General features: G+C 37.9%; 1 protein-coding gene across 2 annotated transcripts in view; it reads left to right on the top strand.

The window, feature by feature from the left end:
• Window positions 1-20,030, top strand: part of SMCHD1 (structural maintenance of chromosomes flexible hinge domain containing 1) — a 73,102-nt gene that overhangs the window by 16,447 nt on the left and 36,625 nt on the right. For both annotated transcript variants that reach the window (XM_065668071.1, XM_065668072.1), the window contains exons 8-23: window positions 1,293-1,459; window positions 3,527-3,620; window positions 3,881-4,091; window positions 4,411-4,540; window positions 4,636-4,819; window positions 5,327-5,524; window positions 5,632-5,745; window positions 7,601-7,707; window positions 7,947-8,029; window positions 8,183-8,296; window positions 9,847-9,924; window positions 10,007-10,126; window positions 16,052-16,196; window positions 16,432-16,528; window positions 18,080-18,152; window positions 19,756-19,895. In XM_065668071.1, coding sequence (XP_065524143.1) covers window positions 1,293-1,459; window positions 3,527-3,620; window positions 3,881-4,091; window positions 4,411-4,540; window positions 4,636-4,819; window positions 5,327-5,524; window positions 5,632-5,745; window positions 7,601-7,707; window positions 7,947-8,029; window positions 8,183-8,296; window positions 9,847-9,924; window positions 10,007-10,126; window positions 16,052-16,196; window positions 16,432-16,528; window positions 18,080-18,152; window positions 19,756-19,895 — 2,055 coding nt within the window. The remainder of the gene's footprint in view (window positions 1-1,292; window positions 1,460-3,526; window positions 3,621-3,880; window positions 4,092-4,410; window positions 4,541-4,635; window positions 4,820-5,326; window positions 5,525-5,631; window positions 5,746-7,600; window positions 7,708-7,946; window positions 8,030-8,182; window positions 8,297-9,846; window positions 9,925-10,006; window positions 10,127-16,051; window positions 16,197-16,431; window positions 16,529-18,079; window positions 18,153-19,755; window positions 19,896-20,030) is intronic.

The raw sequence follows: 20,030 nt of genomic DNA, 5'->3' as shown, positions 1-20,030 counted from the left end.
TTGTAAAAGAAATGAACTGTTTAGTTTAAACAAAAATGAACAGTCCTGATTGTTTTTGTGAAGAATAAAAGGTTAAGTGAAAAGCTGTAAGACAGGGAAGAAGACTGAAAAGAACTGTCCTTTGTACATTTTTGAGCAAGGAGATAAAGGCAAAGATATAGCAAAAAGTGCAGATGGGAATGTGGGTGAGTGCTGTGTGTGATAAGGTAATCAGACCTTGATTCTAAGGCATATCTTGTGGGTAATATCAGTGTTCTTGGCTTTTTGTATGGGCGAAGAAAGGACCAGTTGGTAAAAAAGGTTTTTTATCATGCCAGTCTTGGGTCAGTGACTTGTGACAAAGATTGAATTATCAGAAATATGTAAGTTTTATTTTTAATAATTATAGAGATGGGAAGGTAGTGATGGTAGAGAAGGTTATAGAGATGGACATAGAGATGGCAGAGAAGGTAACAGATGGGAATAGAGAATGGTAGAGAAAGTAATAGAGATGGGAAGGTACAGTTGCAGAAGTAGAAACTGAAAATAAAAGCGGACAAAATATTGGGGTTTATGTAGAGGGCACAAATGCTTTCCCTCCCCATTTGATATTATAAAGGGAGGATGGGAGATAGAAAAGTAGAAAATAAGCTAACACATTAGCCAGAGGAAACTAGGTGAATGATGTGTGTAGCTACTCCTAAAGAATTCAAGGAAGTGGTGCAACCAATTCTTTGAAAAGATATGGTGATAATATAAAATGAAAGTTAAGCTGACGCAGTTTAAAAAGACCCAACCAATTGCATGTAAAGTTCTATTAGAGGTAAAAAATAACTTGTAAGTATCCAGGAGGGAAGGGGTGATGTGAACTACTCAAGTAATAGAATTGAAGTGGAGATAACGAATCGACAACTTTGAGTCTAGGAAATTTTTACAAATCATGGAAATAGCCAGGCCATATCAATATGAAATTAAATGTGTGAATTTGTCTTTTTATTGTATTGAAAAATGGCCTGCAGTGCGCATGGGTATCACACGGTGCCACATTAAACATGATTAAATACATTTCTAGACTGAGCACTTCAAATGCTGTGATGAAAGTGACTTGAAAACGGACTTGATCAGGGGTGTCAGATTCTTATTTGTTGATTTTAATTTGTAAGCTTTTATTTCAAGCATTAATCCTTGTAGTACTTGGCATGATGTGTTCTGTATTATTTTCCTGTTATGGGTTTTTTTAATCCCTTTCAAAGCTGGTGGGAATTCAGAAATTCAGTTTACATTCCTGCTCTTGTTACTTTACTTTTTTGTAGCCATCTGACTCTACTCATATCACAAGTGATGATGAAAGATTTCTTCATAATCTAATATCAGAAGAAAGGGATAAAGAAAGTTTCACAGCAGTTGTCATTACAGGTGTACAGCCAGATCACATGCAGTACTTGAAAAATTACTTTCATCTTTGGACAAGGCAGCTGGCGTAAGTTGGTGATTTTAAAAAGTGGACTACTAACAAAGATAATGATGAATTATTTCCTTTTCGTATTTGGTCATTGGATTTATTCCTGTTAAGGCTCTTGCTATCTATATTTTGATGCCACAATTAGTCTTCCTAGCTAACTGGTTTTACAGAAACTGGGGCCTCCCATCTAAACAAACATCAGTTTCAATGTCACGCTGTTGTTATAATCATATCCAATTTAATAATTCTATTAATGTAAAAATTACATCTCTCGTTATTAATAATGTGGTAAGTTACTTTTCTGATAGCTGCTGATAACCTCGATATCTAGTTTTGTTTGTATTTACAGGGTTTGGGTTGGTTTTAGTTTTGTTTTTAAACAACAAAAAAAAAAAGCTGCTGCTTCATCCCAGTTTAAGAGGAGGAACAATATATGATACTGTCCACTCAATACTAAAGTAGTATCATCAGTGGGCTTGCAGAGCCTGGAGATATTTGTGGTATCTGTGAATTGTGTGGGATTATCTGTTAAGATCATCTGTCAATGTAAACTGAACTATGAAGTCATAGCAATCATAGACCTTTATTTTCAAGTTCTAATTTTACTTTGCTGTTACCTGCAATCTAATAATAATAGATAATATGAAGATTAATGTAAAAATTAGATAATGCCGTATTACATGAAAAGTAATTCAGTGTTATATGTAAGAACTTGTGGCTGAAACCCTTTTAACCTCATGAAAATATAGGGGTACATCTACATTGATAGATAATTTGGGTCCTTTAAATCTTAGTTATGTAAGATACCTTAGATAACACACACCTAAGAAGGTGGTGAGCACCCTCTTAGGTGTGTGTTATTTCATTCCAGTGATCTCTTGAAGGTAAAAAAATGCCTCTATTTAAGATGAAACCCAGATGCAATTATGCAAGTATATGCCTCGTAGATATTACAGTAAAACCAGTCAGGTTTAGCTTCCCAGTGATACACAGTCCTGCATCACTATTGCAGTGTAATGGCCTTTTTCTCCTCAAAACACCTCCACATACCCTTCTGCCACACCTTGTGCCATACGTGCATACCAGTTTCATTCTGCTTTAATGGCCTGCAGCACAGCCCTCATATTGTTTCATATGCTTTGAAGTGGCGGGAAGGGAGATAAACCCCCAAAATAATTATGTTTTAAGGTCATGAGAGCACCATTTGAAGTCTGGACGAAATGCAGACAGAACACTAAGCAGTTTGGACGTACCGGTCTGCTCTGCTCTGAAGTCCTGTCCCAACGAGACCACAAGGAGCTTTTGTCTGGGAACCAGGATTTCTCCTTGCATTCAGTTCACTTCTGGATGTTAGAAGCAAAGCAATTATAAACACTTGCAGATGCATGTAACATCCTTCATTCATTTAGTCCCATTGACTTGTGTAATCTCCTTTATCTGAAAATCACCTGCATTGGGTTTAAGGACTCGGTCTTTGACGTTGGAAGAATTAACTAGGCTGCTGAAAAGTTGAAGTGAATGGATTTAAACTCCACAGTTTTCTCAAACTTCATAATTCTGTGAAAAGAATTAATCTATCTGACCATGTAGATTTTGGGGAGTTTTTAAATAGGGTATCTTTATTTTTTTATAAATTACTTGTTTGTTAGATGTTTCTATTATGATTAAATGATCAATGCAAAACTGATATTGGAAACAATATGTGGAAAGCTTTTTGGCTTTAGTTCTTTTTCATCTTCAGAGTGCAGAACAAATTACAGTAGTTTTATTAGTTTGCACTTTGATGTAAAGGATCTGTAGCAGTGTAACAGTTACAAATTTTTTCACTTACATATATCATTTTCCAATTTATAATGTTCATAAGTTAAAAAAATTATCCTAATATGATTCTGCATGAAAGAGATGAGAGTTGAAAGGAGCAAAAAGGAGTCATACCCTGTAGTAAGTCTTCTGTACCAGATATACATGTTGTCATGGAACCAGTTGTATTTTAATAAAAATATGATTTATTTAGGTTTTTGAAAGTAGTAATGTGCAAATTTTTTAATTTTACTTCCTGAGATTTGTTTTTCATTTTTATTTCAGACACATTTATCACTATTATATCCATGGACCAAAAGGAAATGAAACTTATGCTGCAACAAAAGACATAAGCCCTTTCAACAACATTGACATCCAGGTAAGAGCTTATATACTTCCTAGTAAAAATTTTTTTTGGTGGCAACTTAGTTTATATTGTGCGTGTTTGTCTTTAATCATGCATTTTGAACTATAGCATTTAAAGATATTTATGTAATTTAATTTTTTAAAAGTAATGCTGTTGATCATTGCAGTATAGAAACTAAGTCATTTTGCTAACAGTTAAGATAAATGTCACAAATGCTAGTTACTGTAGGTTTTTTAGTCTAAGGAAAATCAACTTGTTTTATATTTTTCCAGATTTCAATGTTTGAAAAAGGAAAAGTACCAAAGATTGTCAATCTTAGGGAGATCAAAGATGACATGCAGACATTGTATATAAATACTGCAGCAGACAGTTTTGAGTTTAAGGCACATTTTGAAGGAGAAGGTATAGTGGAAGGCATCATCCGATATCATCCCTTCCTGTATGATAAAGAAACATACCCTGATGATCCATGTTTTCCATCAAGTGAGTGACATATTTTGCCGCTTATCAATCCTGTAATAGGCAATCCTACTACTCTGTTTTAATGAAATAAAAATAATAATATTCAGTCCCTGTTTAAATTTTTTCCTTAACTTTCCTTAGTTTTTCTGCCTGGCATTTCTTAAACAGGAAAAAAATAATTATCCTAATATATATAGCTTAGCTTGATATCAAGTGTACTGCTACTCTGCCTATCTTAATAAGTGTAGATTATTGTTAACTTAGACTACGCTCAGTTTTGATGATAATATTAGGGGTTTTAAGAGATTTATTCATGGGGACTGTCTTCTTTTTAATCAAGAATTAAATGATGATGATGATGATGATGAAGAAGATGACTGCATTATAGTAGAAAAGGGTGCCAGAGGAAAAAGGCCTATTTTTGAATGTTTTTGGAATGGAAGGTTAATACCATATACGACTGTGGAAGAGTAAGTGGTAATCTGTTTCTACAATGCAAACCAGTCTGTTTCTGTAATGTAAACCTCTTTATAAAGAAGGCTTTTAATGTCTGTTTTCTTCTAAGTTTTGACTGGTGCGCTCCTCCAAAGAAGAGAGGATTGGCACCAATTGAATGCTATAACAGAATTTCTGGTGCATTATTTACCAATGATAAGTTCCAAGTCAGCACAAACAAACTCACTTTCATGGATCTGGAGCTGAAGCTAAAAGATAAGAATACTCTGTTCACGAGAATCTTCAATGGACAGGTAACCATTCTGTTAGGTATTTCTTGTTGACAAATTTTAATGTGTATGATAAAGAAACCTTTATACACTGGGCATTTGTTTGTGTCACTGATTACCTGGATTCTGAACAATTTTCACTGTGAGCACTTTTACAAGACTTTGTAGCAGATACTTCTGTTTAAGTGAGTTTTAGTGAGTACTGAAGTTTAGTTTTAGTGAGTACTAACGCTGACTTACACCTATAAGAAAAAATAAAATTCAGTGTTTCCTTTTGTTTTCTTAAACAATGACTTCTGTTGTTACGTAACAGTTTTTGTGGAAAGACTCTTCATATAAGAATATGGGTGCTGGGGGAAACACTTTATCTGAAGTATAGCTTTCCTAGGATTTTGTAATGTTTCCAAGAAGAATCTCGTTTTGTTTGAGTGCAGTATTGCTGTATTCGCTATTGTTCACACTTGTGGAGTTGACAGATTTAAATTTTGTCAAACAGTAACAATATGTATTTATTTTGTAATCTGTTTGTAGGAGCAGCGAATGAAAATTGACAGAGAATTTGCTTTGTGGCTCAAAGACTGTCATGAAAAATATGACAAACAGATAAAATTCACAGTCTTTAAAGGAGTAACTGCACGTACTGACTTACCATCCAAAAGAATGCAGAGCCCTTGGACAATTTATGCTGCAATAGAGTGGGACGGAAAAACATACAAAACCGGACAGCTGGTAAGTTAGTTGTTTGTTTTGTAATAGAACATTTGAACCCTATAAAAGGCAAATACTGTGCATTTGATGCAGAAGCAATGTATTTATGTTAATTGTTGTCTTCTCAGGTGAAAACTATTAAGACTCTTCCAATATTCTATGGAACTATTGAGAAATTTTTTTTGTATGGAGACCATGATGGGGACATATTTGCCACTGGAGGAGAGGTTCAAATTGCTTTGGTAAGATAAATATAAAAAGGATTCACACAGCTAGTGCAGATGGAATCTTTAAACATAATCCTGGGTCAGATGTATTTAAATGACAGTGAAAATTGCTGTGGGGATTTCTTTTGAGAGTCAGCAGTCTAGAAATAATCAAACTGCTCCATTACATTAGTTTTAATGTAATTAAGGGAAGTATAACCCCCATTTTCAAAAAGGGGAAAATGGATGACCCAGGGAATTACAGACCACTCAGTCTCACCTCTGTGCCTGGTAAAATCTTGGAGCAGATTCTCCTGGAAGGCATGCTAAGGCACATGAAAAACAACAAGGTGCTTGGTGACAGCCAGCATGGCTTCACTAAGGGGAAATCCTGCCTGACCACTTTGGTGGCCTTCTATGATGGGGCTACAGAACTGATGGACAGGGACAGAGCAGTTGATGTCATCTACCTGGACTTGTGTGAAGCGTTCGACACTGTCCCATATGACATTCTTGTCTCTAAATTGGAGAGACATCAATTTGATGGATGGGCCACTCGGTGGATAAAGAACTGGCTGGATGGCCGCACACAAAGAGTTGTGGTCAATGGCTCGATGTCCATCTGGAGACCAGTAACGAGTGGTGTCCCTCAGGGATCGGTGTTGGGACTGGTCTTGTTCGACATTGTCGGTGACATGGACGTTGGGATTGAGTGCGCCCTCACAAGTTTGAAACGACACCAAGCTGTGTGGTTTGGTTGATATGCTGGAGGGAAGAATGCCATCCAGAGGGACCTCGACACGCTTGTGAATTGGGCTGCTGCCAACCTTATGAAGCTCAACCATGAAAAGTGCAAGGTCCTACACCTGGGTCGGAGCAATCTGAGGCACAGCTACAGGTTGGGCAGAGAAGAGTTACAGAAGAGCCTTGTGGAGAAGGACTTGGGGGTGCTGGTCAATAAGAAAATCAACATGAGCCAGCTTCAGTGTGCGCTCGCAGCCCAGAAAGCCAACCATATCCTGGGCTGCATCAAAAGCAGCATGACCAGCAGGTCAAAGGAGGTGATCCTGCCCCTCTACTCTGCTCTTGTGAGGCCTCACTTGGGAGTATTGTGTGCAGTTCTGGTGTCCTCAACATAAAAAGGACATGGAACTCTTGGAACAAGCCCAGAGGAGGGCCACGAGGATGATCAGGGGACTGGAGCACCTCCTGTATGAAGACAGGCTGAGAAAGTTGGGTCTGTTCAGCCTGGAGGAGAGAAGGCTGCGTGGAGACCTCATAACAGCCTACTTCAGTACCTGAAGGGGGCCTATAGGGATGCTGGGGAGGGACTCTTCACTAGGGACTGTAGTGACAGGACAAGGGGTAACGGGTTAAAACTTAAACAGGGAAGTTTAGATTGGATATAAGGAGGAAATTCTTTCCTGTTAGGGTGGTGAGGCACTGGAATCGGTTGCCCAGGGAGGTTGTGAGTGCTCCATCCCTGGCAGTGTTCAAGGCCCGATTGGACGAATCCTTGTGTGGGATGGTTTAGTGTGAGTTGTCCTTGCCCATGGCTGGGGGGTTGGAACTTGATGATCTTAAGGTCCTTTCCAACCCCAACTATTCTATGATAAATATAGTAACATTATTATTCATTATCAATGACCTCGTTTACTTAAATTTGCATATGAAATAGAGTATCACAGTTGGTGTCAGTCGCATGTTGTGCATCCATTCTTAACCCTTGTGATTTCAGCAAATTTTAGTAGTGTCTTTTGGTGTCACCAGGGAGTTCTTTGTTATATTGCACTATGTCTATGCCAACTTGTTTAGTCCCTTCATAGACAGTTGTTTCTTATCTGACATACTATAATCTGTCTGTTTATAACTGTACAGTTTTTTGCTTCAGGAACCTCAGGCATTGTATGCTGAAATGAAGACTGTTCCAATCTCGAAGCTTGACAGAACAGTCTCTGAAAAAGCTGTTAAAAAATACATAGAGGATGAAATGGCAAGGTAAGCTCAAAATTGTAATTACTTACTTGTAGTGTTCCTAATAACAGTTTTAGTATTTCTTCAGGGAAATGGGAAATCAGTCAGCTGTTTCAGTAGAAACAAAAAAAACGGGGAACTCATAATCTGTAGGAAATAGTCTGGTGTCATCCTCCCCAAAAAAACAGCTTCATGTGTATTCTACTAAATTACCCTGTTTTTTTAACTCATGGAAAAACTGTTCACTCTTTCTTTTTCATTAGACTTCCTGACAAATTATCAGTAACATGGCCTGAAGGAGATGAGTTATTACCAAATGAAACAAGATTTGCTGGTACACCAATAGGTATATTTTTTTCTTCCAAATACAAATAATTAAAATATCCATTTAAAAATATATTATGCATTCTTGTTGAAAAAAACAAGAATACAGAAATCTCCAATCACTTGTAATACACAGCATATTTTAACAGTTCAACATTTTTCCTTTTACGTACAGGGGCATTAAGAATAGAAATTTTGAACAAAAAAGGTGAAGCAATGCAAAAACTTCCAGGTACAAGCCATGGAGGTTCAAAGAAACTTCTTGTTGAACTCAAGGTTATTTTACATAGTAAGTATTTCCGTATATTTAACTGATTCTTTACTATTTTAAAAATTGATAGTGGATAATGCATTTTTTTTGTGTGTATATACATATTATATGTTAGAATTTGATAGATGGATATAGCTGTTAATTTTAAGGATGATATCGCATCAGAGCATATATCACTCCAGAGCCACATTTCATGAAATGGCAATCATTTCAATGGCAAGTGCGTGATGGTTTAATGCTGTATTATGATTACATCTTCTGTCGCATGTAACAAGGGCCTGTCAGTTCCAAACTACTAAGAATATGGTTAAAATGGATACCATTTCTAGCATAGAAATTCACACAAGCTGCATAAAAGTTGGGACCGCACTTGTTGAATGTCTAATGTAAAGTCACTTAGGAATTTTGCAAAATCGAGTTTTTGTGAGCCATCTTTTCAGGGGATTTGAGCTAATAAGCAAAATTTTTATTGCCGAAGTGTTTATTTTAGAACTTTGTTGACTGTTCTTTTGACCAAACAGTTACCTTGCTAATTCCCTCTTGTAAGCCACAATCGGAAATGCAGTTGAGATGCATCTGTCTCACACATGCACCATTGAATTTTCCCAGATCAGGAAGGCTATGACTATTGGCTATTAATATGTAATTTGAAACAAAATTACAGATGTTCTTCCTCTGTCTGTACTCCCCAAGGATTTATATTACACTATAGCAGGGATATTTAGTTATCCATTGTTTTCAGAATGTTATACGTGGAAACCTTGTTTACATGAGAAACAAATGTTGGTGTTGTAATAATCCTGCAAGTATAAGATACCTTTTCTTCTTTAGAAAAACATTTGTTTCCGAAAGGTTTCAGACAATAAACAACTGCATTACTGCATTTCTTTTCATCCTGTGTAATCTTACTGCAGTTGCATTCTGTATTTATTACAATTAAAATAAAAATAAAATATTAAGATATATTTCAAATAACAAAATATATACATATTTTCTTTGTAAAATATTAGTATCTTAAGTATACTAAATTGTAACATATACTTCATATATTAATGCCTCTTGAATGTGTTCCTGTATTTATCTTAGGTTATAGAGCCAGTCACTAAAAGTTGCTTTGAAGTTTGTGTGTTCTTAATTTGGAGAAAAAAAGGAATGTTCTTCTTCCCTCAATTTACATTCAGTCAACTGCACATTTTTACCATGGCTCCCATTTAAGCAAGTCAGGTTGGTAGCTGACCAGTTGCCAGCATCGAGTACACACCCTACGAGTGTTCAGACTTCACAGGGAGCATGCAACCAAAGAACTAATAAGATTCAACTTTACAAATCTGCTGCTTCCAGTTTAATATGTCTGAGGCTAGCAATTTTTAATTAAAATGGGATTAGGTACGGAATTATTATTTTCTTTTTAATATGTAACCAACATGATTAAGTATGAAGCTGTATTTATATTTATTAGATTTAGAGGTGATAGTAATACTTAACAATGAGTGATAAGTAATACTTGAAAAAAATTAAAAATAATGGTGTCAAATCTAATTACATGTAGCTAATTGTTTATTTTGCAGCACCTACTGGGAATAAAGAAATAATTTCCCATATCAGTCAGCATGGAGGCAAATGGCCATACTGGTTTAAAAAAATGGGTAAGTTCACATACATAGTATTTTCAGTTCATTTATAATTTTTCTTGGTTTGCTTTTTAATTGTATTTGTATTTCTATATAGAAAATCTTCAGAAACTTGGGAACTACACCTTGAAACTGCAAGTAGTGTTGAATGAAAGTAACGCAGACACTTACGCAGGAAGGCCTCTACCGTCTAAAATCTTTAAATTTACTATTATAGGTAAGAAATACAGTCATTCCAATTTTCTTTTAGTGTCTCTATTTGAGTCATTGTATATCAAAATTATTCGTGTTTTCATGGAGAGGTAATTTTCAGCACTTGAAAGCAGCATTTGCATGTCAAATAATGAAATTTGCAGGCAAAAATTATTTTTGCCTAATAGATTTTGATCTCACCTGTAACATGTTAGCTATGCCACTTTTACGAAAAAGTGTTACCAGAATCAACTTTTCCCTGATGTGAACTTTTCCAAATGTACTTAACAAAAATAAACTTTTACTTAATAAGAATCACCCTTTTTCCTAATGCCGTTGGCATAAATATTATTTCATAAAACTGGTATTTTTTAGGCCAACTTTCATGCATAAACCACAAAGAGAAACTCATTCAAAAACAGGTTATACATTTAAAATATACATATTGAGACTGAAGTTCTTTGTTGACTCCTTTTTAATTGAAAGAAGAGTCCTATGCAAAATTAAATTCTCATTCAATTATAATGGGTATGTATCTTTGGATTAACCACCATAAAATACTTACTGGAATACCAAAATAGAAATAATACTGTTAAATATGTCTGATGTTACTCTATCTTGCCACACACTCTTGTGTGTATGTGGCCTAAAATAATGTGTCTGATCATATCTTCCCAACAAAATTCATAGATTCCGATCTTACTGACACTGCTGAAGCCTGTAAGATATATTTGGTTACATCGTAATTCACATACAGACTTGCTAGTAGGTTGTCTTAGGTTAACACTTGGACAGGATGATCTTAAAGATTCTTACTCTAACCTAAATAATTCTGTGATTCCCTGAAGAAGTTTTGTTTCTTTTGCTGGAAAGACTGCATTTCCAGGGAAAATAGGCATCTATTTATGAAAAAGGGTAAAGCCTATAGGCTAATTTGTAGTTGCTCTTTCTGTCCAGAAATATGAAACAGAATCATTGACTAGTTAGGGTTTTGAAAGGACCTTAAGATCATCTAGTTCCAACCCCCCTGCTATGGGCAGGGACACCTCACACTAAACCATCCCACACAAGGTTTCATCCAACCTGGCCTTGAACACTGCCAGGGACGGAGCATTGACAGCTTCCCTGGGCAACCCATTCCAGTGCCTCACCATCCTCACAGAGGACACCAGAACTGCACACAATACTCCCAAGTGAGGCCTCACAAGAGCAGAGTAGAGGGGCAGGATCACCTCCTTCAACCTGCTGGTCACGCTCCTTTTGATGCAGCCCAGGATACGGTTGGCTTTTTGGACTGCGAGCGCACACTGGAGCTGGCTCATGTTCATTTTCCCATCGACCAACACCCCCAAGTCCTTCTCCACAGGGCTCTTCTGTATCTCTTCTCTGCCCAACCTGTAGCTGTGCCTCGGATTGCTCCGACCCAGGTGTAGGACCTTGCACTTTTCATGGTTAAACTTCATGAGGTTGGCAGCAGCCCAGTTCACAAGTGTGTCGAGGTCCCTCTGGATGGCATTCCTTCCCTCCAGCGTATCAACCGGACCACACAGCTTGGTGTCATCAGCAAACTTGCTGAGGGCGCACTCAATCCCACTGTCTGTGTCACCGACAAAGATGTTGAACAAGAGTGGTCCCAACACCGATCCCTGAGGGACACCACTCGTTACTGGTCTCCATCTGGACATTGAGCCATTGACCACAGCTCTTTGTGTGCGGCCATCCAGCCAGTTCTTTATCCACCGAGTGGTCCACTTATCAAATTGATGTCTCTCCAATTTAGAGACAAGGATGTCGTGTGGGACAGTGTCGAACGCTTTGCACAAGTCCAGGTAGATGACATCAACTGCTCTGCCCCTCTCCATCAGTTCTGTAGCCCCATCATAGAAGGCCACCAAAGTGGTCAGGCAGGATTTCCCCTTAGTGAAGCCATGCTGGCTGTCACCAAGCACCTTGCTGTTTTTCATGTGCCTTAGCATGCCTTCCAGGAGAATGTGCTCCAAGATTTTGCCAGGCACAGAGGTGAGACTGAGTGGTCTGTAATTCCCTGGGTCATCCATTTTCCCCTTCTTGAAAATGGGGGTTATATTTCCCTTTTTCCAGTTGTCGGGAACTTTATCTGTCTGCCATGATTTTTCAAATATGAGGGACAGTGGCTTAGGAACTTCATTTGCCGGCTCCTTCAGGACGCGCCGATGGATTTCATGAAATGCAGTTAACTTTTTAAATTATAAAGGAGTACTGTCAGCTGCAAATGAGATTTCATAGGATTAAAAACAAAACAGACTTTGGATTCCATATATCATAATACAATTTAAAGAAAATCTGTAGCTATTTGCTTACAACATTAATCTGCAAAAATACGTGCTAACTACAGATTATACATCCCCTGTTCTATCTTATCACCAAGACTCGCCCTTTTATGAAGATCTCTGAACTGCATGTACACTAATGATGTAGCCTGGGGAATAAACATGGTGAATTAGAGACAGCAGGACTGCAACATTGCTAGAGTCATTGAGATGTGTTGGGATGGCTCACATAACTGGGAAGTTGCAATGGATACAAGCTCTTTATGAAGGACAGACCAGGAAGAACATGAAGGTGCCTCTTACGTAAGTGAACAGCTGGAATGTATGGAGCTCTGCCTGGCAATGGATGATAAGCCAACTAAAATCTTCTGAGTGAGGATTAAAGAGCAAACCAGTGTGGATGACTCCATAGTCAGTATTTGCTGTAGCCACCTGACCAAGTAGAACAAGTAAATGAGGCCTTTTGCAGACAGCTGGAAGCAACATCTTGCTTGCAGACTCTCTCCTTTGTGGTGGACTTCAACTACCCTGATATCTGCTGGAGAGACAACACAGGAGGGTGTAAGCAATTCAGGGTGTTCCTGGAGTGCATCAATGACAACTTCCTAACTCAAGTGATAAAGGAACCAATAAGGAGGGGTGCTCTGGTGGAGCTCATACTTATAAACAAGGAGGGGCTCACTGGGGATGTGAAGGTTGAAGGCAACCTTGGCTGTTGTGACCATGAGATAGTAGCGTTAAGAATCATGAAAGGAAGGAGGAGGGCAGAAAGGAAGCTCACAACCCTGGACTTTATGAGAGAAGACTCTGGCCTCTTACAGATCGGCCCGGTAGAGTTTCATGCGGTAAGGCCTTGGATGAAAAGGATGCCCAAGAAAGCTGGTTAATATTCACAGATCACCTCCTCCAAGCTTAAATCTGGTCCATCCCAATGAGCAGGAATCAGGCAAAAATGCCAGGAGGCCTGCATTGAATGAACCAGGAGCTCCTGGCAAAACTCAGTGCAGAAAAGTAATATGTAGAAGGTAGAAGTGGGGACAGGTAATCTGGGAGGAATACAGAGACACTATCCAGGCATGCAGGGATGGGGTTAAGGAAGCAGAAGTCCAGTTGGAACTGAAACTGGAATCCCTGGCAAGGGATATTGGAGGTAACAAGATGAGCTTCTACAAACATGTATGGGTGACAAAAGAATGACTTGGGTGAACGTGAGCCCACTGTTGAATGAGGCAGGGGACACAGGGTATGGAAAAGGCTGAGGTACTGAACACCTTCTTTGCCTCAGTATTTGCAAGCAAGGTGGACCTTCAGGAATCCCAGGCTGCAGAGACCTGTGGAAGTTCTGGAGCAAGAAATACATACCCTTGGTGAAAGAGGATCAGGTCAGGGAATACCTAAGCAAACTGGTCGTACATAAGTCTATGAGCAATGATGAGCTCCACTAGGAGGAGTGCTGCCAACAGGTTGAAGGAGGTGACCCTTCTCTACTCAGTATTGGTGAAGCCACAGTTGCGGTACTGTGTCTAGTGCTGGGCACATTCCAACACAGAGCCATGGACATACTGCAGAGAGTCCAGAGAAGGCCATGAAGATGATGAAGGGACTGGCACAGATTGCCCAGAGAAGCTGTGGCTGCCCCATCCCTGGCAGTGTTGAAGGCCAGGTCGGATGGGCCTTTGAGCAACCTGGTCTAGTGGAAGATGTCCCTGCCCATGGCAGGGGGGTTGGAACTAGATAATCTGTGATTCTGAGATCTCTCATGTCAAGAAAGGTTGGGAGAGCTGGGGCTGCTCCACCTGGAGAAGATACACGGGTACTTTGTCAATGTCTGTAAAGTCATGAAGGCAGATAGAACACCAGGAAACACTTTTTCACTGTGAAGTTGACTGAGCACCTCACTCTAGAGGGTGACTAGGTGCAGGTTGCCCAAGACATTGTGGGGTCTCCATTCTTAGCAACATTCAGAAGCTGTCTGGACATGGCCTTGGCAGCTGACTTGATTTGAGCCAGGTGTGTTGGTTAAGATGATCTCCAGACAACCCTTTTGACCTCATCTGGTCTGTGAGCTTTATCTACAAGGGGGACAGTGAGAGAGCAAGACAAAAAATACCACTTCCTTTGCGTGTAATATTAAATGGATATTTTTGCCACAGGTTCAGGAGGTATAACGAGCATCTGGTTCCAAGAAGATGGAGAAAAAAATAGTTGCTTTCAGTAGCCTTACATTTTTTCCACAAAACTAGAGGCTTTGAATGCAAACCCTTTAGGCAGAAAAAGAGTTCTTTGTAGCATATTCTTCTAAAAGCTTCTGCAAAAGTGTTATTGGCAGAATAGAGAGAAGTATTCTTCTATGATAATACAGAAAAACTGTTTGGCATTACTTGAAAAGACTAATTGTTTAAACATATGTTTGAAAACCTGGCATTGAAGTATCAAGACACTTCTGTGAAGTTCTAGGGCAGGGGGGGAAGCTCTTTCTCTGAATGAATACATAAACGAGCCTTGTCTGCTCCTTATCTCTTTATTCAAGCAAAAAGAGAATCTTAAAAGTTGCAAAGTTTCATTCTGTATTTTAAAAACATTTTCTCAATAGAACTGTGACTTTCCCCAGCATGGGAGCTTTCAATTAAAGGCTCCCTTGGGCATAACAATTGAAATGAACAAATCTCCTCTGAAAGGAACAGACACACTAAAAATCTAATGGGCTAACAGTTTGGAACTTTGGTAGTTACTCACTTCGACAGTGCAGAAGTTCTTTTGCTGTTATTTTTGTCAGCTCGTTTTACAGTTTTATCACTCACTTGTAAACAAAATTGTAAACACTGTAAGGTTGAGGTATTTTTGTTATTGTAACCAAGAAATAGTTTTGGCCAATAGAATGTAACATTTTCCCTCCCTCCACGGTTTTCACATCTCTTGTGCAAAAGCAGCTCTCTGATAATGATACTAGTAGGTATTAAAAGCAGCTGTTGATTTGCGTCTGAAATAATTTGATAGGATATATATCATGTAGCTTAGCACTGCATTGCTTCTTTTTTCAAAGGCCAGTTAGTCAAGATAGTTTGATTCCACAAAACATTATGCTGATTTACAAGCCCTCATTTGTACCACTCTGGTTGGTTTCATTTTTTAGTACCTAATTGGAGGCAGCCTAACAGGGCCGGATTTCAGAGGAAGGATTTTCTTACATTTCTTTTTTCAAATGCTCATCATTACTCATCTTTATCTCTCACATTTGGGATAATTGTAAAACAAAAATATTTTGTTGCATGAATGAATTTAACAGAATTAAAGCAATTAAATGTTTAAGAAAAGCTATCCACAGGAACTTGTCTGCTTTCAGGTGCTGTATGGATGTTCTAAGTGTTTTGGAAGTTTTCACTGTCCTGTTTTGCTATATACTGTTTTGTTGTATATGTCCTGCTTTGTTGTATACGGCTGTTATGTTTCAGCTATTGCTTTTATGTTACTGTAATTTAAAATAGAGGATCAGTCAATAAAGCATGATTTTGGTTACAACAGTATTCTGAACAGCCTGTTTAATTTGAGGCTGAAAACCACTTGATTTAGTTGCCATCAGTAAGAGAAAGCCATCAAATACGCATAATTCCTTCTAAAAATATATTATTCTTTTCTCTTAGAGGGCAAACCAGAGAAATTTTCAGTGGGACTTTTGGAGCTTCCTTTCCGAATTGGAGTACCTTTTAATATTCCTTTGGAATTGCAAGATGAATTTGGTCATGCAACACAGTTGACAACTAACATTAAACCAATTCTTGAAGCTAGGTAATTCAGCCATATTTTGGGGGTTCTTGGGGGAGAGGGTTTGTCCTTTCTTCATGTGACATTGATACACTAATTCTTTGGGGATTGTCTCAGAAATATAGTGAATACTTCTTATATAAATTATCTGGCATTTTTTTCTTTGATTTCCATCAGAATATCTGAAAGTATCTTATATATTAAAACACTGCGTTTATTTGTAAATTGATTCTGTTTTGTTTTCTATGTATTTTTCTAGTGGATTGACATTGCAGTATGAAGGAATAACTACAGGCACGAAGTGCGTCATTAAGGGTGTCACTGCTAAAGGCTGTATAAATAGTTGCCAGGGCAAGGTAGGCTATTTAAACTTGAAGTAATATATTTAAGGAAAAAACAAACCAAACAAATAAACAAAAAACACACACACACGGAGCAAAAAACTTTTCGTGTAAAATAGCTAACACTGTGTGACAATTTAAGTTTAGCCTACACTAAGGACTGCTGGTGTTTGTTGGGGTATTTTCAAATGATCTCTTACGGCTCTGCCTGGAGCAATTTGTCTTTCCCACAGCTGCATGCTCTTAGCTGATGGGACTGGAGTAGGAGCAGCTGAGCAACACTTGGGTGTGTGGTAGAGTGTACACAGTATGCTAAATCACAGAAGACAGCATTAAGTAAAAAATTAGTATTGCAGAAAAGAGGTTGAAACTAAAAGAAAAAAAAAAGGAGGATGCATAAGAGGAGTGTCTAGTGCATAAATACAGTTTGATAGAATGAACTCCTGAAGAATTTAAACTTACTAACATTAAATGTCAGCTGTCAGTTATACTGGTTTCCATGGTTTTTATTCCCTACCTTATTTTTCACTTTACTCCTTGTCCCCATCCCCAAGACTCCCCCCCTTCCCCAGTCCCTCAACATCTGACATCAGTATATTTTGCCTTTCCCTGTGCTGATGATTCACCATTTGGTTTAATGGGGCTCCAGCTGATATGTGCTGTTTGGCTTGCAGACAGATAAATGCAGTTAGTTGGCTGGCCAGTCAGAGCTGGAGAGTTGCAGGTACTTGTGTGGCCAGCCATCAGCTGGTGAGCTCATGTTTTGATGGGGCTGCAGTTGTGATGCGCCAGCCCAGGCCTCATTGCACTTTCTCATTCTCTTACCCAGCAAACCAGAAGAATTGCTTGCTCATTTTCATGCAATCTACAAGGCATTCATGTTGCACATACCCTGCCAGGCATGGGAAGGGCATAAGCCAGGAAACTAAACCTTCCCGGAGGCAGCATTTCTGAACATGTAAAAGTGACAGTTCATGAATTGCAGCTAAATATGCTCAAATATATAAAATATGAAATTCATATATCTGCAGTGCAACTAGTTTTCTTAAAGCTGGAGCTTTTAAGATTATTGATTAGACTGCTTCGTTCTCTGATTTTAATGTGATAATCGGTTTTAGTAATGCAGTTCTTCAGCAGTTGTTTTTCTTAGGGCCTTATTCAAACATGGGTTGGATAATAATTGTGGTGCCTTGCTTCAGGCAATTAGCTAAGGAATAATGAACACAGAACTTGAAGACCCTTTCTTTTTAGAACTATTTTCATAACTGATCTATTTTTTTCCCCACTGAAACATCCTCTAAGCAGGAAACCACAAGTTATAGCTGCTTTTAATGGTTTTAGAACCATATAGTTTAACATGCAGATCCTAGATTGAAAATCTCTGGGAATAATAACATGAAAAGGCAAGATTTTTAGTACAGGAAAAATACCTTGATTTATGTAGCAGCGTGAGAAAATTTAGATAAACTTCCAAAATTTACATATATATGAATTGACATGACTATGCGAGTTAATTTGTGATCTGGTTTTGTTTAAAGTTAATATTTAAAATATTCTTTCCACTAGAACTTTAATCTGAAGGTTACTCTTCCTGGTTTGAAAGAAGACACACAAATCTTTAAAATAAGATTGCAGCCTGGTAAGTATTCTTAAAAAATTTAGTGAATTTCTGTTCAACTTTATTCTGACACTATTAATGAAATGCTGCTTCTCCCAAGAAGGTAAAATATTTAGTGAGACAAAAAAGGATATTGTAGCTCATCCAAGTGATAACTGATAACTGAAACTAAATAAAGTGAAGGGCACATCATTGTTGGCAGGAGTAACATCAAACTCACAGCCCAATCTTGTCTATTATTTTAGCAGCTGGAATTTTTCCCCTTGCTTAAGAATGATTTTTTAAATATTTTTCTAACATAGCGACACTGAATGAATTTGTTTATATTCTTGATTTTCTACAGCATTAAAGCCCAGTAACCTGTACTAATCTGCATTGACCTGTTCTCCCTGTGAAAAGCATGTTGTGAATGCATTAGTGCTCATGCAGTTTCTTGCCCTAGCAAAGGGGGGATGCTTTGGCAGTTGGTATTGTGTCTGAAATTTTTAGCGTTACATGTTGACTATCATCATGAAGGCATATATACATCTGTAAGCCCACAGCCTTTACAAAAATTTTATATTTTGTGGATGTCTTCATGCTGAGGAGTCCCTTACATGATACCTATTATCCCTTGTTACCTGGGTTTTTCTGGATTTGGGAGATAAGGTATAGTTTGAAGCCTGACTTTTTGGCCTATCAGATTAACAAACTTCAGGCTATAACATCTCATTTTGCAGAGAAATTGTGTACTTCAAGCTTTATTGGGCCAACAGTGTTTAATTTATTCCATTATTATTTAACTTTTGAGGAGTTCAGCCTTCATGTAGAAGATGCAGTGGAACAATCTGACTTGAGACAGATTGTGTTTTGTATTGCTTGGTTATTTACTTTGGACGAAAGGCAGCTTCATTCTTCATTACAATCTTCAGCTTTTAGCAGTGTAGAGATGCTTCACTACCTCTTTCTTCTCATTGGACTTATCTTTGACATATAAAGCTGTTTTTTGAGGAAGGAGTGAATAAAAGCTACTTTGGTCTGTCTTGTTCTTCGGCCAGTGTGTTTGAAATGGAAGTTTTAATGAATAATGCATAAAGGATGTTTCTGAAAAATGGCCTTCTTCATTCCTTCAGAACTTGTCTTTTAATAGTAATCTATTACATCCTTCTCTTTTTAAAGCTTACAAAATAATTGTGTTCCAGGAGGTAGCCTTACTTAAATAGTTCCACTTTAATATCCAAGTAATGTGAACAAAACTTTCTTTGGCTTGTATTCACACACAAGTTGTAGCTGTGGTAGCTTTGGTAATTAAGCTGCTGGACATGACCATTGATCAGATATCAGAACATTGATATTTTTGGTTTTAACATATCAGGAGGAAGCTCCAAATTTCTTGTTGATGAATGTGAATCCATATAGTATGTAAACACTAAATGGATTAAATAGCTATAAGTAATATATCATGTGTTTACACCTTGTATATGTTTGATGATCATCATGTTTGCCTAACTAATATAATGGCTTGTTACCACAAATTTCTTGGTAGCCAGCTTTAAAAACTTTGTGAGACAGCGCAAACTGAAATCCAGTGTCTCACAAGTTATTTAAAATACAACCTCTGTTCTTCAATTGTGCATTTTTACAGGCCCTCCTCATCGATTGAAAGTAAAACCAGATTCAGAAATTCTAAAGATTGAAAATGGTACAGCTTTCCCCTTCCAGGTTGAAGTACTGGATGAATCAGGAAATATAACAGCACAGCCAAAGTTGGTAGTTCATTGTAAGGTAAACTGCATTTCATTCTGTCATAAGGATTTTGATACATACTTTTTAAAGGGCTGGGAAAAGAGCTTATTTTGGCATCTAGATAGAATATATTATCTTCAATAATGCTTTTGAAGTTTCTGTAGTTTGGCTGCC

This window comes from Lathamus discolor, chromosome 2 (assembly GCF_037157495.1).
Source record: "Lathamus discolor isolate bLatDis1 chromosome 2, bLatDis1.hap1, whole genome shotgun sequence".
In the NCBI taxonomy this organism is placed as follows: domain Eukaryota; kingdom Metazoa; phylum Chordata; class Aves; order Psittaciformes; family Psittacidae; genus Lathamus; species Lathamus discolor.
Note: the sequence above shows the minus strand (reverse complement) of the source record. Positions and strands in the feature narration are given on the sequence as shown.